Source organism: Apis mellifera, linkage group LG12, assembly GCF_003254395.2.
Source record: "Apis mellifera strain DH4 linkage group LG12, Amel_HAv3.1, whole genome shotgun sequence".
In the NCBI taxonomy this organism is placed as follows: domain Eukaryota; kingdom Metazoa; phylum Arthropoda; class Insecta; order Hymenoptera; family Apidae; genus Apis; species Apis mellifera.
In genome coordinates this window covers 8,593,147-8,610,804 of record NC_037649.1, presented here as the reverse complement: position 1 = coordinate 8,610,804, position 17,658 = coordinate 8,593,147, and the positions used below count along the sequence as shown (strand labels likewise).

The window sequence follows — 17,658 nt, the reverse complement described above, 5'->3', positions numbered from 1 at the left end:
TATAATCAAGATGAGAGATATAAATTGAATACATCAATACATTTTACAATTTTTTTTCAAAACTTCTTAATTTAAACAACAATACATTTTAATTAAAAAAAAATAATTTTCATGGGATAAAAAATGTAATAATGTAATAATTATATTTTGTATTTTTATATTTTTATACTTCTATATATATTTTTTTATAAATTTTATTCAGAATGCTTTTCAAAGTGAAAAGATTTAAGAGGCAAAATAAATTAAATTATAACAATTCTACAACATTATAATATTGCAACTCAAATTTAAAATTGAAAAACTAAATAAAATTAAATTATAAATGAATTATATTTAAAGTATATATTTAAAGAAAAAAAAGAGAAAACAATAATAAATGCTTTATTTGTACATAATTTTACAGCAGTCTTTTTACTGAGTTTTAATGGTATTAATTAAATAAATAAGTACAATATTATAAATAATTAATAATCTTCTTCATCATAACCATATCCAAAATCATTCTCATTTTCTGATCCATGATGTCCAAGCATTTCTCCAACAGTCATTTCTGTAGGATCAGCTTCAATATCCTCATCAACATAATCATCTGTTTCATCTATATATTTTATAAATATAAAATAGAATAATAATTAATTAAACAAATTAAAATTTAAATTTTAAAAAAATTTTGATAAATCAAAAATTGATACATCAAATTTACCTATATCACAAGAATTCATTCTTGAAAGAGTAGATTCTGTTATGTCACTAATTTCCATGTCATCAGATGTTTGTATTTCTTCTTTTTTTGTTTGTTGAATCTGTGGTTTAACTAAACGGGATTTCTTTGTTATTGATGTAATTGGCTTATCTTGAATTTTCATTGAAATAGAAACATTAGATCTATATAAAAATAAAAAAAAGACAAACATAAATATAACATTAATTAATATTTCATCTAAAAAAAAAATTAATATTAAAAATATTATACTAACATTTTACTAGAACTTGCTATATTATTTATTTCTATTTTTGATGGTTGAATTGATTCTTCAATTTTTTGTTGCTCTTTAGTTGAAGTATTTAAACTCACATTTAAACTTTTTAATACTTCATAATTAATTTTTGATGATATTTTTTTTTCTTGTAACATTTTTTCAATTGCTTCTCCTAATAATATTAAAAAAAATTTTAACAATTAACAAAAAATTAAACTATTAATATAATTAAATTTACGATTAATAATATTATACCTGCAGTATTTGCAGGAGCTTGACTCTTATTACGTTTAGTAGTTCGCCGTCGTTTCTTCTCAGGTTTACCTTCTTCTTTTTCTTTTTGCCGTTTTTCTTCTCTTTCTTTTTGCTGAATTAAATATTCAGCATTAACTTTATTCCATAAGTTATGTTTAAATTGTGCTTCTTTTTCCGACATAATATAACTATCTAATTCTTCATCATCTAAATCAGCAACGTCAATTTCTCCAGAATTCTAAAATAGAAAATAATAAATATTAATAAATGATAATTATTTTAATAGAATTGATTTTACTTACATTTTCAAAATTTATATTTACTGATTCTTTCGTTTCATTTTCCCGATTATTTGTTGATATTAATCCCATAGAAGCAATGTTTGGACCTTTAATATTATAAATTTTATTAAATATTTAGCATAATCGAAATTTATTAAATATTTTTATTTTTCTATTTTATTCTTCTAAAATTCTTAAAATTCTTCTTGAATTCTTACCGAGACCAATAATTAATCGATTATTTGCATTACTTGATTCAGAATTTTGAATTTCATTATCAGGATCATCTATATCGTTCTCAACATAATTTTTAATTACATCTAAATTACTTTCTCTTATAAATCTATCAGTATCTTCTTTTTCTATAATAGCAGCTGAAAATTAATATTTTATTACGCTATTTATTTATAATTAAAAAATAAAAATAAAATTGACAACAATAAAATTTTTATTCTTCTAAAAAAATATTTAACAAATTATAGTTGATTTTTAAATTATTATTACAATTACCATCTTTTCGTTTTCTTGCTTTTCCTAATCTATGATCTTCCAACTGTTTATCAATTTCAGCTTGTAATTCATTTATCTCTGTATCTATATTTTCTAACTAAAAAATAAAAATAAAATTAAAAAGAATTATATTAATATTTTATACATATATATATATGTTGTAGTATAAAATAAAAATATTTATACTCTTTGTAATCGTTCTCTATCTTTTTTTCGTGCTATTTTAAAAGCTGGAGGATCTTGTTCCTCTTCCAAATCAACCGTCATGAATTCTTCAAGAGTCAATGCGCTCGAAGGTGTATCACCAAATTCTATAAGTCTATAAATTTTAACATATAAAAGAAATAGTTATTAATTTTAAATTTATTTAAAAATAAATTTATTTGAATATCTTTTACCTCTTACGTAATGTTGATTCATGGACTTTTACAATTTTTATAATATCCGTAGGTGATCTATTAAACTCATGTAATCGAGCAGCCATTAGTAAAGCTAATGAAAAATTAATTTATTTAATTTATTATAAGATTTAATTTAATTTCATAATTTATTTGATCTTTTTTTTTAATTAATTTAATGATTTGGTATTATTTTTAGTATTTTACAATATTAATGTTTATGTAAAAATTATATGTAATTTAAAAAATAAATTAAATTAAAATATAAGTATTTATATGAAAATTAAAAAAATTTAAATTTTTTAATACCAGCGCCACATAATCCTGATGGTCTTCGTCCACTATGAATACTATCTCTTTTCATTCTTTGAACTATTCGTAGAGCTGTCATCGATACTTCATGAGTTTTTTCACCAAACTCCAACTTGTTTGCAAATCTCATAATATATAAACATGGATCTATAAAGAAAAAAAAATATCAAAAATATAAAAAATTTAAAAATTTAACAATTTAAAAAATTGTAAAAAATTTTTTATTTTTATTAAAATACAATATATATATACAATATATATATATAATAAAATATATACAATATATTATGTTATATATCATAATAATTTCATTTAAATTTTAACATAAACATAATAGATAAGTAAAACACAATATTATTATGTTTTACTCTTATCCAAATGAAAAGAGTAAGATGATAAAAAAATATAAAATATAAGATAACATATGATTTAAAATTTATTATAGTAAGATATATATTACATATTCGTATATTAAATTATAAGGGAATACTGTCTGTCAAATGTACATACATATATAACTGCGCAGATCGAAATTTGCGTTTTTGAGAAACACCCGATATATGGACGCGCGTGCCCTAAGTTGCCTATCGACCGAAGTACAGAACTATCTAACCAGCGCCCGTCTGACATGGTGCCCATATAACTGAAATCCAAAATCGTTCTGTGTTGTAATTTAAGAAAAAACGGGCATCAAGTTTAAAAAGTGACAATGGCCATGTCAAATCTTTATTCGAAAATATCAACGAAGCCGATGAAACGCTTCCAAGACAACGTCACAGTTAAACAGACTAATCCATGGTTAAATGGTAAGAGATAATTATAGATATAAATAAACATAATATGCATTTTAAATTCTATCTATACATTTATTAGATTAAATGATATAAATATAAATAAATTAAAAATTATTTATTTAAAATTATTTTAATTTTAATTTTTTTAGAGAACATTGTTATTTTGTGTAATGTTTATACTTCAGTATATATAATAATATTTAATAACATTTTAACAATGTACTTAGTTTGAAATAAGTATACTTGATTTAAAAATAATTTTGATTAATGTAATTAAATATTATAAATATTACGTTAAAGTATACATAAATATATTTTATAAATTAACATATATGAAATTTTATGATTTATAATTATAATATATATATATATATATATATATATTTTATAATATTTTTTATAAGATAAATTTTAAATTATTTTTTATAATTTTTTATTTAATTTTTTTCATAAAATAATATATTTTTGTTAAATCAAAAAATATAAAAGAAATATTTTAAATTATTTAATTTATTTTTAATTATATTTACATAATATTAAAAATTATAAAAAAATTTATAAATTAATAAAAATAAATAATAATATTATGTAATTATATAACATAATAATTTATATTTTATTAAAATTATGTATGTAATTATATATATTTTTACAATTTTTAATTAATTAAATTTAATTAGATTTTATATATTTTAAATAATTTTTTTTTTACTATAAAACATTTTCTATATTAATTCTATATTATTATATATTAATTCTGAAATAATTAATAATTATTTAGAAAAAATAACTATATATAATTATTATAGATAAAAAATATATTGATTCTGCAAATAATTTAAAATATGTAATAATAATAATATATACATTCGTATACGCATTTATTTGACATACGTATCACGTGCATACAAATCTTTTACGAAATTATACGAATAAAAACGGAACAAACCGAGTTTAATACAGTATTATTCGAAGTTTTCATAGATGAAATTTGCTAAGAGTATATATGCTACGCATATATGTATAGATACGTATTTATATATAGTTAAGTGTATATTTGTGATGATAATATTTGAATATGAGAAGTTTTGAAGCTATACTAAATGATAAATATTTATATAAATATTTATGTTGTAAAAAGTAAAATATTCTATTCAAAATTATTTTTAAACGTGTGGAATAATGTATACTAAGGGTAAAATTTTCATGATTTTGTTGTGTTCGTTTTAATTAAAGCGTCGCAAAAAGATGATAAATTATACAACACTTTAAAGGCAATACATAAAAATGTAGATGTATGAAAAGAAGAATAATTAATTATAAAATAAATAATCTATTTAAGGATCTTAAACATTATTAAATATTATCTTGTATAACCTCATCAGTTTTTAATATATTTAATTCATATAAAAAATTATGTTTCAAATGTATCAATATGTTATAATACAATTTTTATAATATAGTTTTAACTTTAATTTTTACATAATGAATATTATAAATAAAAATATTTAAGAATATCACGATTTCATTAAATTTTTATGTAATATATTAAATTATGCATATGTTAAATTGTTAATATAATAAAATAATAATTTTACAAAACTAATTTATTTTAATTAATTTAACTATGATCATATCAATCAATGTCAATGTTAAAATAATGAAGAATAGAAAAAAATTGTTAAATCTAAAATTTTGATGTTACATATATTTCAGCGGAATCACTGATTCCTGTATCAGATTCACCACCTACTGTAAGCCCATTATCTTCTTCCATTGTATTACAACGTGAAGGGACAATAAACCAACCATTAAGTGCACCTGCATCACCATTATCTTCCTTATCATCTCCATTAGCACAATTAAATTTATCATCACCTGAAGACTGTACACAAGATCCTAATTGGCAAGCAACAAAACCTACAGTTCGTGAACGAAATGCTGCCATGTTTAACAATCATTTGATGGCTGATATTATATTTATTGTTGGTAGTCCAGGTAATTCATAAAATCATTGTGTATTAATATTAGAAGTAATAAAAAAATAAAATAATATGAATTATATTAAATAACATTAAATATGATTTTTCATTATAGGTCATACACAAACTATACCAGCACATAAGTATGTTTTAGCTACTGGTAGTTCTGTATTTTATGCTATGTTTTATGGTGGATTAGCAGAGAACAAAAGAGATATAGAAGTACCAGATGTTGAACCTGCTGCTTTTCTTGCTCTATTAAGGTGAATATTTTAATTTTTATTAATATGACAATTAAATTGTTCACTACTTATTTTATAATTTTTTCCTCAGGTATATGTATTGTGATGAAGTACAATTAGAAGCTGATACAGTATTAGCAACACTTTATGTTGCTAAAAAATATATAGTCCCTCATTTAGCAAGAGCATGTGTTAATTATTTAGAAACAAGTTTAACAGCAAAAAATGCATGTTTACTTTTAAGTCAATCTCGTTTGTTTGAAGAACCAGATCTTATGCAACGTTGCTGGGAAGTTATAGATGCTCAAGTAAGTTTAAATAAAGGAATGTTGAAATCTTTTACTTTTAATAATAATTTAAATGTAACATTAAAAAGTAAATCAAATTCCTCAAATTGTTTAAATAACAAATTAAAAGATTCTGAACATCAATTTATTCACAGAACAAAAAGTAATAATTATGGAAATATGAAGAATAGGTTGTCGGTAGTATCTCATTGTTTCAGTTTATCTGAAAATAATTGTTGTAAATTTAACAATAAAAGATTATCATTTTCCCTATTTCGAACTCGAAGTGAACCTTATTTTGCAGATAATAAATTAGAAATTGAAGTAACACAAAATGTAACTTATGAAGATAATTTTATAGAAGAATATGAACATAGAAATGGTTATAACTTTTCTAAAATAACATGTAATATTAATCCAATAATTACTTAAATAATTTATAATTTATTTTATACATTAAAAAATTTAAGATAAAATTGCTTATTTCTTTTTTAATGAAATTAATTATATATAAATATAATTAAAAAGACTGATTGAAAAAAAAAACCAAAATATATTTTTTAATTTTTAAAATATAGTTTTACTCACAATTCATTAGTAAAAATATAATTCATTAATTATTAAAATTAAGAAAGATCAATATGCAATTTTACAATATACATTTTTACAAAATATGAAAATAAAATAATCTAACATGAATCTTCTTGTAATGTATATATATCATATATTATCATATACATATTTAATTCATTTTTTACATACATATTATTACACTATTAGCATTCATAAAACATTTAATTGTAATAAATTATTATAAAATTAAATTATATATTATTATTAAACTGTTCAATCAAATCAAAAACTTCCTAAAGAAATTATAAAATTAGTTTCTTACAATAAGAATAGTATTCTTGAAATAAATATTTAAAATACTTAAATTATTTTTAAAAATTTGTTCTTATTTTTAAACTCTATCATATAATACAAATATTTATTTAGAAAATAATATTTATTTAAATAAATAATATTAAGATATATATATTTATATTTTATATTTTAATCAATTTGAAATTCATTTCTAATTTTAGTTTTTTTATATTTTTTAATTTAAAAAAAAGAAAGAACTTTTTAATTTTATTTGATATAAAATCAATATATAATGAATGTAAAATTAATAAAAATAAATTCCTAAAGTAATAAATTTGTTACTTATTAAAAAATTATTAAAATATTTATTATTTTTATTAAAATTATTAAAATATTTATTATTTTTATTAAAATATTTGTATAAAGATAGTATATATAAAATTTAATATAATTTAGGCAGAAATGGCACTAAGGTCAGATGGCTTTGTGGATATTGATATTCATACTCTTGAATCAGTGCTTTCTCGAGAAACACTAAACTGTAAGGAAATACATGTTTGGGATGCTGCATTAAGATGGGCTACTGCAGAATGTATACGACAAGAACTTGAACCTTCATCAGCAAATCAAAGACGTCTATTGGGTATAATAATTTAAAATTTTAAATAAAAAAATTTTAAATTATATTATAATGTTTTTTTTTTTTTCTAGGATCTGCTTTATATTTAATTAGACTTCCTGCTATGAATTTAGAAGAATTTGCTAATAGTGCTGCTCAAACTGGAATTTTAACACAACAAGAAACAATTGATGTCTTCTTACATTTTACTGCTAGTAATAAACCTCAACTTTGTTTTCCTATTAAACCTCGACAAGGTTTAAAAACTCAAGTAAATATAAAATAAAATCATTTATTTAAATTTAATATGAAGTATTTATTCTATCATATATTTGTTTTATCATTCTATTTGCAGGTATGTCATAGGTTTCAGTCATGTGCATATAGATCAAATCAATGGCGTTATAGAGGCAGATGTGATTCAATCCAATTTAGCGTTGACAAAAGGATATTTGTTGTTGGTTTTGGATTATATGGAAGTTCATCTGGTGCTGCAGATTATAATGTTCGCATTGAACTTAAAAGATTAGGATGTGTTTTATCTGAAAATAGTACGAAATTTTTTTCTGATGGTTCGAGTAGTACTTTTCATGTATACTTTGAGAATCCAATTCAAATCGAACCAGAATGCTTTTATACAGCTAGTGTAATATTAGATGGAGGAGAATTGAGTTATTTTGGTCAAGAAGGCATGTCAGAAATAACAGTTGGTAATGTAAACTTTCAATTTCAATGCAGTTCAGAAAGTACGAATGGTACTGGTGTACAGGGCGGACAAATACCCGAATTAATTTTTTATGGACCACCAGTAGATGATTGATGGAAATTTATTACAGAAATAATGGTTTAATTGATGGTCTCTAAAAACATGTACCTTAACATTGTTCAATATTTTATATAATTGTTAATTTGCGTATAATTTTTAAATCAATGACGAATTTTGTATAATAGAGACACTCTTAAATATCAAATATTTATATTTTAAATTTAATATAGAATCGTAATATGTGAATAATTCATAACAAAAGGTTAATTTTTTTTATTATAATTTTATATCTCTTGTTATTATTACTCTAATATTTAAAAAATAATAGTTTCTTTATTTACATTAAATTTTTTGTTTTATAATACATTAAATGCAAAATATAAATGATTTCTTAAAAAATTATTTTTATAAAACAAAAATATCAAAAATAAAATATAATTATATAAATAAAACATAAAATAATATTTATTTATACATCAAAACTAATAATAATACTAAATTATAAAAGATATTGTTTGGTAATTAATAAAATAAATATATTTAAATTAAAATTAATTTTTTTAAATTAATATTTTTTATAGAAGAGAGTGTGTCTATTACTATTTTTACATATTCATTTTACATATTTTTAGTTTATTTATTTATTTTTTTTTTTTTGAAAAAAATTGTTTTTCGCATAATAAATATTTGATGCATTATTTGTAAATATACAAGTGAAGAATATAAAATATTTGTTAGATAACATATAGAAAAAAAAATGTAAAGATGATCTTTAAATTAATAGAAAATAATTGAGAAAGTTAATAAGTGCTATTTAAAAAGATTTACTATCTTTAAAATTATTGTTAATAATGATATAAAAAAATATACAAAGATCAATTAATTTTTGAATCTATATTGTTATCACAATTAATTAATTTTTAATTGAAAAAAATATATATGATAACTATCTTTTTAAATTAAAATAATTTAAAATGAACAATGTAGAGCGTCATTTTATGAAAAAAGATTATATTGTTTTTACTTTTATTCAATATATTCGCGTATTTTAGAATATGCCACAATTAATGAAAAATAATTTCAATCTATGTATAATATAATATTATGATTTAAACTGCCTATAAACAACAATATTTGTTTTCTATTTAATCATTATTTTATTTTTTATATCAATAAGGAAAAAAGAAAATATATATTTTTCTTTTTAATTTCTTAAGTATTAATATATTGCAAAAGATTACTAAATTATTGAAAAAAATGTTTAAATATAGATCCTTAAAATAAAATAGCATTTTTATATACAATATAAAAATCACAATATTTCATATAAATATATTAAGATATTTCAAACATATTTATATAATTTTATAATTTATTCTAATCTAGATAAAAAATAGAAAAAAAATTCTATTATAATTTCAAGATAAAAAATATATATATATATAAGTAATTATATTATAATTATAATTATCATTTTTTTTATAGTAAAGATTATATTATATTTAATAATGCCATAGAATCTGGCAATACAAAATATCAAATACAAAATAGTAACTATTTAAAAAAGTACAATAAATTGCAATATTTCAATAATAATAAAATGTACAAAATAATGCCTTCCTATAATTGGCAAGTGCCAAAAAAAAAAAAATAATAATAATAATAATAAATAAATTTTGAGTATAAATTAGTTTAAGATTGGCATAAGAAAAAAATGAATATCAATATATGTTTTAAAATAATACTAAAATGTTCAAGTGAAGAATTAATTTGAATTTAAATTATGCTAATTTATTATTAATAAAATAAGATATTTAGTTTCATTTTTTTATTGTAAATTTTTTAATGCTATTTAAAATTATTTAATATTATATATTACATATATTAAAGTATAAAAAATGTAATTGAAAATTTCTATATAAGCAATAAATCTAAATAAATATCAGAATCTTATATAGAAATTGTGATTTTATATTATACTTATAAAGTATATATAACTTATATATCATAAAGTACTCTAATACTTTTGAATTATTATTATAATAGAATTGACTGATATATTACATTATTTCTAAATAAACTGAAAACAAAACAAATACTGACAATTTTAATATTACTGATCAAATTTTTAAATTTTTTTAAATTTAAATTTAATATAAAGTGATGATATGCATAAGAAATTATTTGTTTAATTTTATTATTTTAAAAACTAATGTAATATTAATTAATATTTGTTAAAAATAATTTATAAAAATTTATATTTGAAAAGTAAAGCAAATTAATTTAATTATCCTAAATCAAATTTTTTTATTTTATAAAAAAAATATAAAAATTTATATATAACTTTAAGAATTTTAAATTGTTTAGTTTTAATTATTACGTATTTATAATATAACATATTTAAGTTTAATAATAAAATTAAAAAACAAAATTTTCATAAAAAAATTACAATTTTAACTAGTAAAATTTTATGAAAAATAATTATACAATAATCTATCTAAGATTATTAAGAAATAAAAATAGATATTATAAAAATTTAAATCTCTTTATATCGATTTTTTAAAATTATTTATCACTATTTTATTGCATTAGATATGAAATATCTCATCACTACAAAATATATTCAATGCATTTAATGTAAGAAATAAAATAATATTGAAAAATTTTTATTTTTATAAATAAATAATATTCTATTTTTCATAGCAAAAAATAAAATAAAAAAAAGTTTGTATCATGCAAATTTATAAAATGCTCACCTACTGAAGGTATATTGATGCAAAGAGCTTGTGTAAACTTCAGATATGTGCGTCCCAATTCATGAACACAAATTTGAAGAACATCACTGATGTCAATAAGCATATCTAATTATTTAGTTAAGTATAAATATAATTTTAAAAGTTATCATATTTAAAAAAAATAGAATTATATATTAAAAAAATTTCATATTAAATCAAATATTTTATATTTAAAAATAGATATAAATTAGCAAAAATAAATTTTAAAAATATAATTATGAAATCTTATTTTTCTTTTTAAAATTTAAAGGATACGTGCAGTACCTTCTGTACGACAAGTAATATAAACACAAGCTGCATGATTATGTGCTTGTTTCCTTCCACGAGTTAACTGTCGATTCAATGCCATTTTATAAAAATTCATAGATGTATCAATACAATGTTGGTTTAATCTATTAAAAAAATAGAATATATAGGATATATAATATTTTGTGAATTATATAAAAAAAATAATAAATAATTTAAATATAATAATATTAAATATTCTTTTAAAAAATAGAAAAAATTTACATACTGTAATTGCATACATAAATGAGTTATTCCTTTTTTTGCATTTTGCAATGTTATCTTTCTTGATTCTTTTCCATTGACATGATATGCTATAAATATAAAAATTACTAAATTTAATTTTTTAAATCTAGTTTTATAAAAAATAAATAAATATATATAGAAAAAAATAATGTATATAGAACAAGTAATATTTAATCTTATATTTTTTATAATAACATACTTGCTCCAAATCCTGTAGCTCCTCCAGTACTATCATTAGCAACAAATTGACCCAATACCATCATATTACCAGATGGTGTTTCTTTAAAAGCTGTTTCACTAACAATAAGTTGATCTTCTAATACAAATCCACATTCTGTACAGACTGCATCTCCTCGAGCTGGATCTGTCTCAATATCCGTAGATCCACAATTTCGACACTTACTTCCAGACATCTAGTTAAAAATTATCATATCATCATTTATAGGAAAATTTTTATTATTAAAAACATAGAATCATATTTATGATAAAAATAATTTAATTTAAAATATATGTATATACATATGTATTAATTAATTAAAATATTGGTAAAGTAACTAATTTTTTAATAATTTTAAATGTTTTAAATGTTCTTTAAAAAATCAAGATATTCATAAAAATAAATAGAAGAATTATTTTCATTACATTCTCATATTGAGAAATAATTTAAAAAGATAATTTTGCATTATATTTTTAAATTATTCTCTATTCTTTATATTAATTATAGATTATTAAAAATAGTATATTAAAATTATAAATTAAATAATCATTTTAAGTAATGCCATATTAAATAATATAATAAAGTAGTACTTACATTTTAATTTATATAAGAATACGAAGATTTAAAATAAATTTAACTTTATAATAACTTATCTTAATAGGTTAAATTGAAAGCACACATTGTCATAACATGACATAAAGGTTGGTTGGATAGAAAAAAATAAATGCATATACTAGCTTAAATGATTTGCAATGCTTTCTATTATATATCATGCAAATGTAGCTTTTGAAATAACATTGATTTTCATGTAATCATTTGTAAGTATAATATATTAGAATTTAAAATAATTTCAATGATTGAATAAAAATAAAAAAATAATTTTAATTAATTTAATATATAATTTATTTTTATACTATTTTAAATATAAAAATTATTATTTCTTTTAAATTTATTTATAAAATAATTACTTTTCTTCTTTTTCTCTCTAATATTATTTATTATATTTTCTTTAATTATTCAAAATAATTTAAAAATCTTCTATTATTTAATTATAAATTAAATTTATTACTTATGAAAATTTTGCTTACAATTTTAAATTGATTGAAATTTTAAACAGCAAAGACAATGTCTAGCTTAACATAGCACCATCTATAACAGAATATAATTGCAATAACTCGAATATTATTATTCTTTATAATTCTATTATCTATATTTACATATATTTTGATTTATATAAATTAAATAATTATATATTATATATTAATAAAATATTTGTCAAAAATATATTTATAATATGTGAAATATTAATCAAATTGAAGGTTCATCGCGCTAAAATTAAAGTTAAATAAATATAATTTGTTCAAGATAGGAATAAAATAACAAATTTAAAATGCCTTGTGAAATGATAACTTTACAACTTGGTCAATGTGGCAATCAAAGTAAGTAATTGTATAATTCATAGTTTTATTAAAATATTTTGTTTTTTTTATCGATATATTATTACCAAATAAAATATTTTTAATTATTTTTAATATTTATTATTTCATTAATTATTTTAATAAAATAATCTTTGATATATTTAATTTTTTTTATTAAAGTTCTTAAAAATTATTTAAAAAGTATTTAGAATTGTAATATTCATTATAAAAATAGAAAATTAAAGTTCTGTTTTAAGAATATATTTATAAAATATATTATAATATTTTATTAAAATAATTTATTAATATTATTTTAAAAAAACAAAGAAAATGAAATAATTATTATTTTCAGTTGGATTTGAGTTCTGGAAGAAATTATGCGCAGAACATGGTATTAGTCCAGAAGGTATTTTAGAAGATTATGCAACAGAAGGAACTGATAGAAAAGATGTATTTTTTTATCAATCAGATGATGAACATTATATACCAAGAGCAGTATTATTAGATTTAGAACCCAGAGTAATTCATACAATTATGAATTCTCCATATTCGAAAGTATTTATTATTATATTTCTATAAATTTATTTAATATTATTTAATTTCATATTTTTATTAAAATATTTAATAGTATATATTTAATAGTAATATATAAACATTATTTTTTATAAGTTATATAATCCAGAGAATATTTATTTATCAAAACATGGAGGTGGTGCTGGAAATAATTGGGCATCTGGTTATCATCAAGGAGAGAAATTACAAGAAGAAATTTTTGATATTTTAGATAGAGAAGCAGATGGAAGTGATAGTTTAGAGGTATGCATAATTATTTTATTTAAATTGATTGACTTAATTTATAATATTATTTTTATTTACAGGGATTTGTTTTATGTCATTCTATTGCAGGTGGAACAGGTTCAGGTATGGGTTCATTTATGCTAGAATCTCTTGCAGATAGATTTCCAAAAAAATTAATTGAAACATATAGTGTTTTTCCAAATCAAGATGAAATAAGGTATTACATAATGAAATTATATTATATAATTAAAATAATACATTTAATATACATTTAATATTAATAACAACAAATATAATGAGAAAATTCTTTTCAGTGATGTAGTAGTACAGCCATATAATTCTTTATTAACTTTAAAAAGGCTGACACAATGTGCTGATTGTGTTGTTGTTTTAGATAATACAGCACTTAATAGAATAGCATCAGATAGACTTCATATTCAAAATCCTAGCTTTACACAAATTAATAAACTTGTTTCTACAATAATGTCTGTTAGTACCACCACACTTCGGTAGTGTATCATTTACATTTATTTTTTTTTTATTGTTTGAAAAGTTATATTGACTTTTAAAAGTTATTCGATTTTTAATTAATTTATATATAATAGATATCCTTCTTATATGAACAATGATTTAGTTGGTTTAATTGCACCATTAATACCAACACCAAGATTACATTTTCTTATGACTGGTTATACTCCTCTTACTACAGATCAAGAAGTAAGTATTTCATAAATACATAACATAATTTTTTATTTTAAAATAAATATTTTATATAAAATTATTTTTAATAAAATTTTTTTGATTAAACAAGTTAATTTTTAATGCATAATTAATTAATGATTAATAGGGAGCTTCTGTAAGAAAAACTTCTGTATTAGATGTAATGAGACGTTTATTACAACCAAAAAATATGATGGTTTCTACAGCATTAGATAGAAATGCATCTCATTGTTATATATCCATTTTAAATATCATTCAAGTAAGTTTTATTCATTCAAAATATTAAAATCAAGAATAAAAGTTAATATTAAATTAATAAAAAAATAATTTATAATTAATTTAAATTATTATAAATATATAAAATAGTAATTTAAATACAATGTTTTAGGGTGAAGTTGATCCAACTCAAGTTCATAAATCTTTGCAAAGAATCAGAGAAAGGAAACTTGCACAATTTATACCTTGGGGTCCTGCTAGTATACAAGTAGCTCTGTCAAGAAAATCGCCATATATCCAAACAGCACACAGAGTATCTGGTTTAATGTTAGCTAATCATACTAATATATCATCGGTAAGATATAAAAATATTTTTATATTAAAAACATTGAATTATTTTAATTATTATAAGTTTTTAAAATTGTTTAATAATTATTATATTTATGTATAAGATAATTGTTAAATATTTTTACATTAAATATATTTTTTAAATATTTTACATTAAATATTATAGTTATAATATTATATATACACATTTCAGTTATTTGATCGTGCCTTACAACAATATGATAAATTACGAAAACGAGAAGCATTCTTAGAACAATTTCGCAAAGAAAAAATGTTTGAAGATAATTTAAATGAATTGGATAACTCTAGAGAAGTTGTTGAATATTTGGTAAAAGAATATCAAGCAGCTACACGAGTTGATTATTTATCTTGGAATCCTAGCAAGACAGAAACATAAAATATTTAATATTTTTAATAAGATTATTAATACAAGTAAAAAATTAATTTGATAAATATTTACTTGTTTTGTACTTTAATTCATTATAAATTATTTGTAAAATCTACTAAAAATTATTTTGTTTAAAATTGAAATTATATGAAAAAAAATAAGTTTTAATATTATATAGTAAAATAATTTTTTTTATATTCTGTAACAATTTAAAATTTTTTTAATTTTTGGATTCTAAATTCAATTCTAACTTTCGTGCATACAATGGAGGTAATGTAGCAATTGTAATAAATCCTGTATGACCAGGTAAAGAACGAGCATGTGTTACTGTTAGCAATTTTGTTTGTTCTTGTTTTTCATTTTTATTTTGTTGTTCTATATCTTCATCTTTATGCTAAATAATTTAAAAACATCACATTAGTATTTTTAAAGTTTGATATTATTTAAAATATAAATAAAGAGTATGTTATTTATATTATATATATTTATATTATATACTTAGTTATACTATAATTCTTTTTTATGAAAATTAAATGAAAAATAATTTAATAAATGAAGATTTCATTTATGTTCTATCATATATATATATATATATTAATTTCATGTATTTATTATATATACCTCATATTTTAAACATTCCAATTCCAATATAGAAAGATTTCTATATTGTACATTTACTTCTCTTTGTAAACATTCATATGTATTGAATTCAATAAATCCTTTTGATATCAATTTTGTACAAGTACGTTGAACTTGTTCAATGCAAGGAGAAAAAGAACATAATTTTCCACCTAAAAATAAAATAAAATTAAAAGTATCATTTATTTACAATTATATTATTATACTAATAATATATTAATAAATTAATATTATAAAATAAATTATATTAATAAGTTAAAATAAATATAAAATATAAGTTAAAATAAATATAAAAAATAAATATTAAAATAATATTAATTTATACCTGATTTTTTTAAAGTACATACTGCATAATCTATTGCTAACCATGGACATGGAAGATCTAAAAAAATTGCATCTACTTTGTTTTCTAATTGTTTTCCAAATCCTTCTATACAAACATCTTTATAATTTGAAGTTACAAATTTATCAAGTCCATGTCTTTTAAATTCTGCTTGAGCAACATTTACACGTTCTTCATGAAAATCAAATGTATAAAGATGACCATGGGGACGAATTGCACGAATAAGAGCATGAGAAAGAGATCCACTTCCAGTACCTAATGAAATAATGAAATATAAAAAAAAATTAATAATAAATAAGATAATAATAAAAACTTTAATATAATTTAATGTATTATAGATAATGTTAATAAAATTTTATTATAATTTAATATTTTTAGAATTAAAACAAGTAAATATTTGGTAAATAAATAATAATATTTGTTTTAACCTGTTTCAATAATTATATTTCCTGGTGCTAAATCCATTAAATACATAATTAGACTTATATCAGGACTATAAATAATTTGTGTTCTATGTGGAACTGTTAATGTCCAAAGTTCTGGTGTTGGTTGTAACACATATACCCATCCTCGAGAAAGTTGTATTTTAGTTCCATATTTTTGTCCCACAAGAGAAAATACTTTAAGTGCTCCATAAATTGTTTGAAAAATATTATCAACCATTTTACCTTTTTTATTGAATATTTTTGGTTTGATTTCTAAAGAATGCATATTATTAGGTCCTAAATATAAAATTACCACATCTCCTTCTTCTATGAATTCTTTTACTTTATTAAAACTCATTTTGATAAAAATAAAAAGATTTATTTTTATTTAATAATATAATAATTTATGTTCCACTTTATATTATATGATGTTATTAATTTATTTATTTAATATATTATATAATACATAAATATTATTATATTATATATATTAATTTTTAAAATAATATATTTTTTTAGATAATTAT

General features: G+C 19.1%; 4 protein-coding genes across 7 annotated transcripts; 2 read left to right on the top strand and 2 right to left on the bottom strand.

Annotated features, from left to right (window-relative positions):
• Positions 1 to 362: 362 nt before the first annotated feature.
• LOC409247 (transcription factor IIIB 90 kDa subunit) lies at positions 363 to 13,010 on the bottom strand. 2 transcript variants are annotated; one of them, XM_623772.6, is made up of 15 exons: positions 12,431 to 12,582; positions 11,819 to 12,032; positions 11,603 to 11,687; positions 11,344 to 11,480; positions 11,050 to 11,154; positions 2,734 to 2,883; positions 2,425 to 2,518; positions 2,213 to 2,345; positions 2,027 to 2,123; positions 1,735 to 1,890; positions 1,538 to 1,623; positions 1,236 to 1,473; positions 978 to 1,152; positions 704 to 885; positions 363 to 598 (listed from the first exon to the last, which is right to left on the bottom strand). In XM_623772.6, the coding sequence occupies exons 2-15, from the start codon at positions 12,030 to 12,032 to the stop codon at positions 465 to 467; spliced, it is 1,986 nt and encodes a 661-aa protein (XP_623775.3). In that variant the 5' UTR covers positions 12,431 to 12,582; the 3' UTR covers positions 363 to 464. The 2 variants fall into 2 exon arrangements, with proteins under 2 accessions (XP_623775.3, XP_006565323.1); XM_006565260.3 differs by lacking the exon at positions 12,431 to 12,582 and adding an exon at positions 12,925 to 13,010 and having other exon boundaries at positions 365 to 598.
• Positions 3,291 to 8,377, top strand: LOC100578209 (BTB/POZ domain-containing protein 6-B). 2 transcript variants are annotated; one of them, XM_006565258.3, is made up of 7 exons: positions 3,291 to 3,542; positions 5,247 to 5,528; positions 5,628 to 5,775; positions 5,846 to 6,062; positions 7,365 to 7,551; positions 7,620 to 7,798; positions 7,883 to 8,377. In XM_006565258.3, the coding sequence occupies exons 1-7, from the start codon at positions 3,446 to 3,448 to the stop codon at positions 8,345 to 8,347; spliced, it is 1,575 nt and encodes a 524-aa protein (XP_006565321.1). In that variant the 5' UTR covers positions 3,291 to 3,445; the 3' UTR covers positions 8,348 to 8,377. The 2 variants fall into 2 exon arrangements, with proteins under 2 accessions (XP_006565321.1, XP_006565322.1); XM_006565259.3 differs by lacking the exon at positions 3,291 to 3,542 and adding an exon at positions 4,579 to 4,725.
• On the top strand, positions 13,001 to 15,791 carry LOC411508 (tubulin gamma-2 chain). The gene is made up of 9 exons (XM_394981.7): positions 13,001 to 13,275; positions 13,607 to 13,809; positions 13,924 to 14,070; positions 14,133 to 14,269; positions 14,367 to 14,561; positions 14,658 to 14,769; positions 14,900 to 15,031; positions 15,161 to 15,343; positions 15,530 to 15,791. Exons 1-9 carry the CDS (start codon positions 13,227 to 13,229, stop codon positions 15,731 to 15,733), a joined length of 1,362 nt encoding a protein of 453 aa, XP_394981.4. The 5' UTR covers positions 13,001 to 13,226; the 3' UTR covers positions 15,734 to 15,791.
• LOC411509 (tRNA (adenine(58)-N(1))-methyltransferase catalytic subunit TRMT61A) lies at positions 15,611 to 17,489 on the bottom strand. 2 transcript variants are annotated; one of them, XM_026444252.1, is made up of 4 exons: positions 17,135 to 17,489; positions 16,689 to 16,961; positions 16,346 to 16,515; positions 15,611 to 15,713 (listed from the first exon to the last, which is right to left on the bottom strand). In XM_026444252.1, exons 1-4 carry the CDS (start codon positions 17,487 to 17,489, stop codon positions 15,684 to 15,686), a joined length of 828 nt encoding a protein of 275 aa, XP_026300037.1. In that variant the 3' UTR covers positions 15,611 to 15,683. The 2 variants fall into 2 exon arrangements, with proteins under 2 accessions (XP_026300037.1, XP_394982.4); XM_394982.6 differs by lacking the exon at positions 15,611 to 15,713 and adding an exon at positions 15,911 to 16,118.
• Between the last annotated feature and the right edge of the window lie 169 nt (positions 17,490 to 17,658).

Bases quoted from the DNA above. Each gene is read 5' to 3' on its own strand.
- LOC411508 (XM_394981.7), top strand. From the start codon at position 13,227: ATGCCTTGTGAAATGATAACTTTACAACTTGGTCAATGTGGCAATCAA. The intron at 13,276-13,606 runs GTAAGTAATTGT...TATTATTTTCAG, and splicing joins TGGTCAATGTGGCAATCAAA to TTGGATTTGAGTTCTGGAAG. The intron at 13,810-13,923 runs GTATTTATTATT...ATTTTTTATAAG, and splicing joins TGAATTCTCCATATTCGAAA to TTATATAATCCAGAGAATAT.
- LOC100578209 (XM_006565258.3), top strand. From the start codon at position 3,446: ATGGCCATGTCAAATCTTTATTCGAAAATATCAACGAAGCCGATGAAA. The intron at 5,529-5,627 runs GTAATTCATAAA...TTTTCATTATAG, and splicing joins ATTTATTGTTGGTAGTCCAG to GTCATACACAAACTATACCA. The intron at 7,552-7,619 runs GTATAATAATTT...TTTTTTTTCTAG, and splicing joins AAATCAAAGACGTCTATTGG to GATCTGCTTTATATTTAATT.
- LOC409247 (XM_006565260.3), bottom strand. From the start codon at position 12,032: ATGTCTGGAAGTAAGTGTCGAAATTGTGGATCTACGGATATTGAGACA. The intron at 2,884-11,049 runs GTGAGCATTTTA...TTTTCTTTATAG, and splicing joins CATCAATATACCTTCAGTAG to ATCCATGTTTATATATTATG. The intron at 2,519-2,733 runs GTATTAAAAAAT...ATTTTTCATTAG, and splicing joins ATCAGGATTATGTGGCGCTG to CTTTACTAATGGCTGCTCGA.
- LOC411509 (XM_394982.6), bottom strand. From the start codon at position 17,489: ATGAGTTTTAATAAAGTAAAAGAATTCATAGAAGAAGGAGATGTGGTA. The intron at 16,516-16,688 runs GTATAAATTAAT...TTTTATTTTTAG, and splicing joins ATGTACTTTAAAAAAATCAG to GTGGAAAATTATGTTCTTTT. The intron at 16,119-16,345 runs GTATATATAATA...TAAATTATTTAG, and splicing joins TGGAATGTTTAAAATATGAG to CATAAAGATGAAGATATAGA.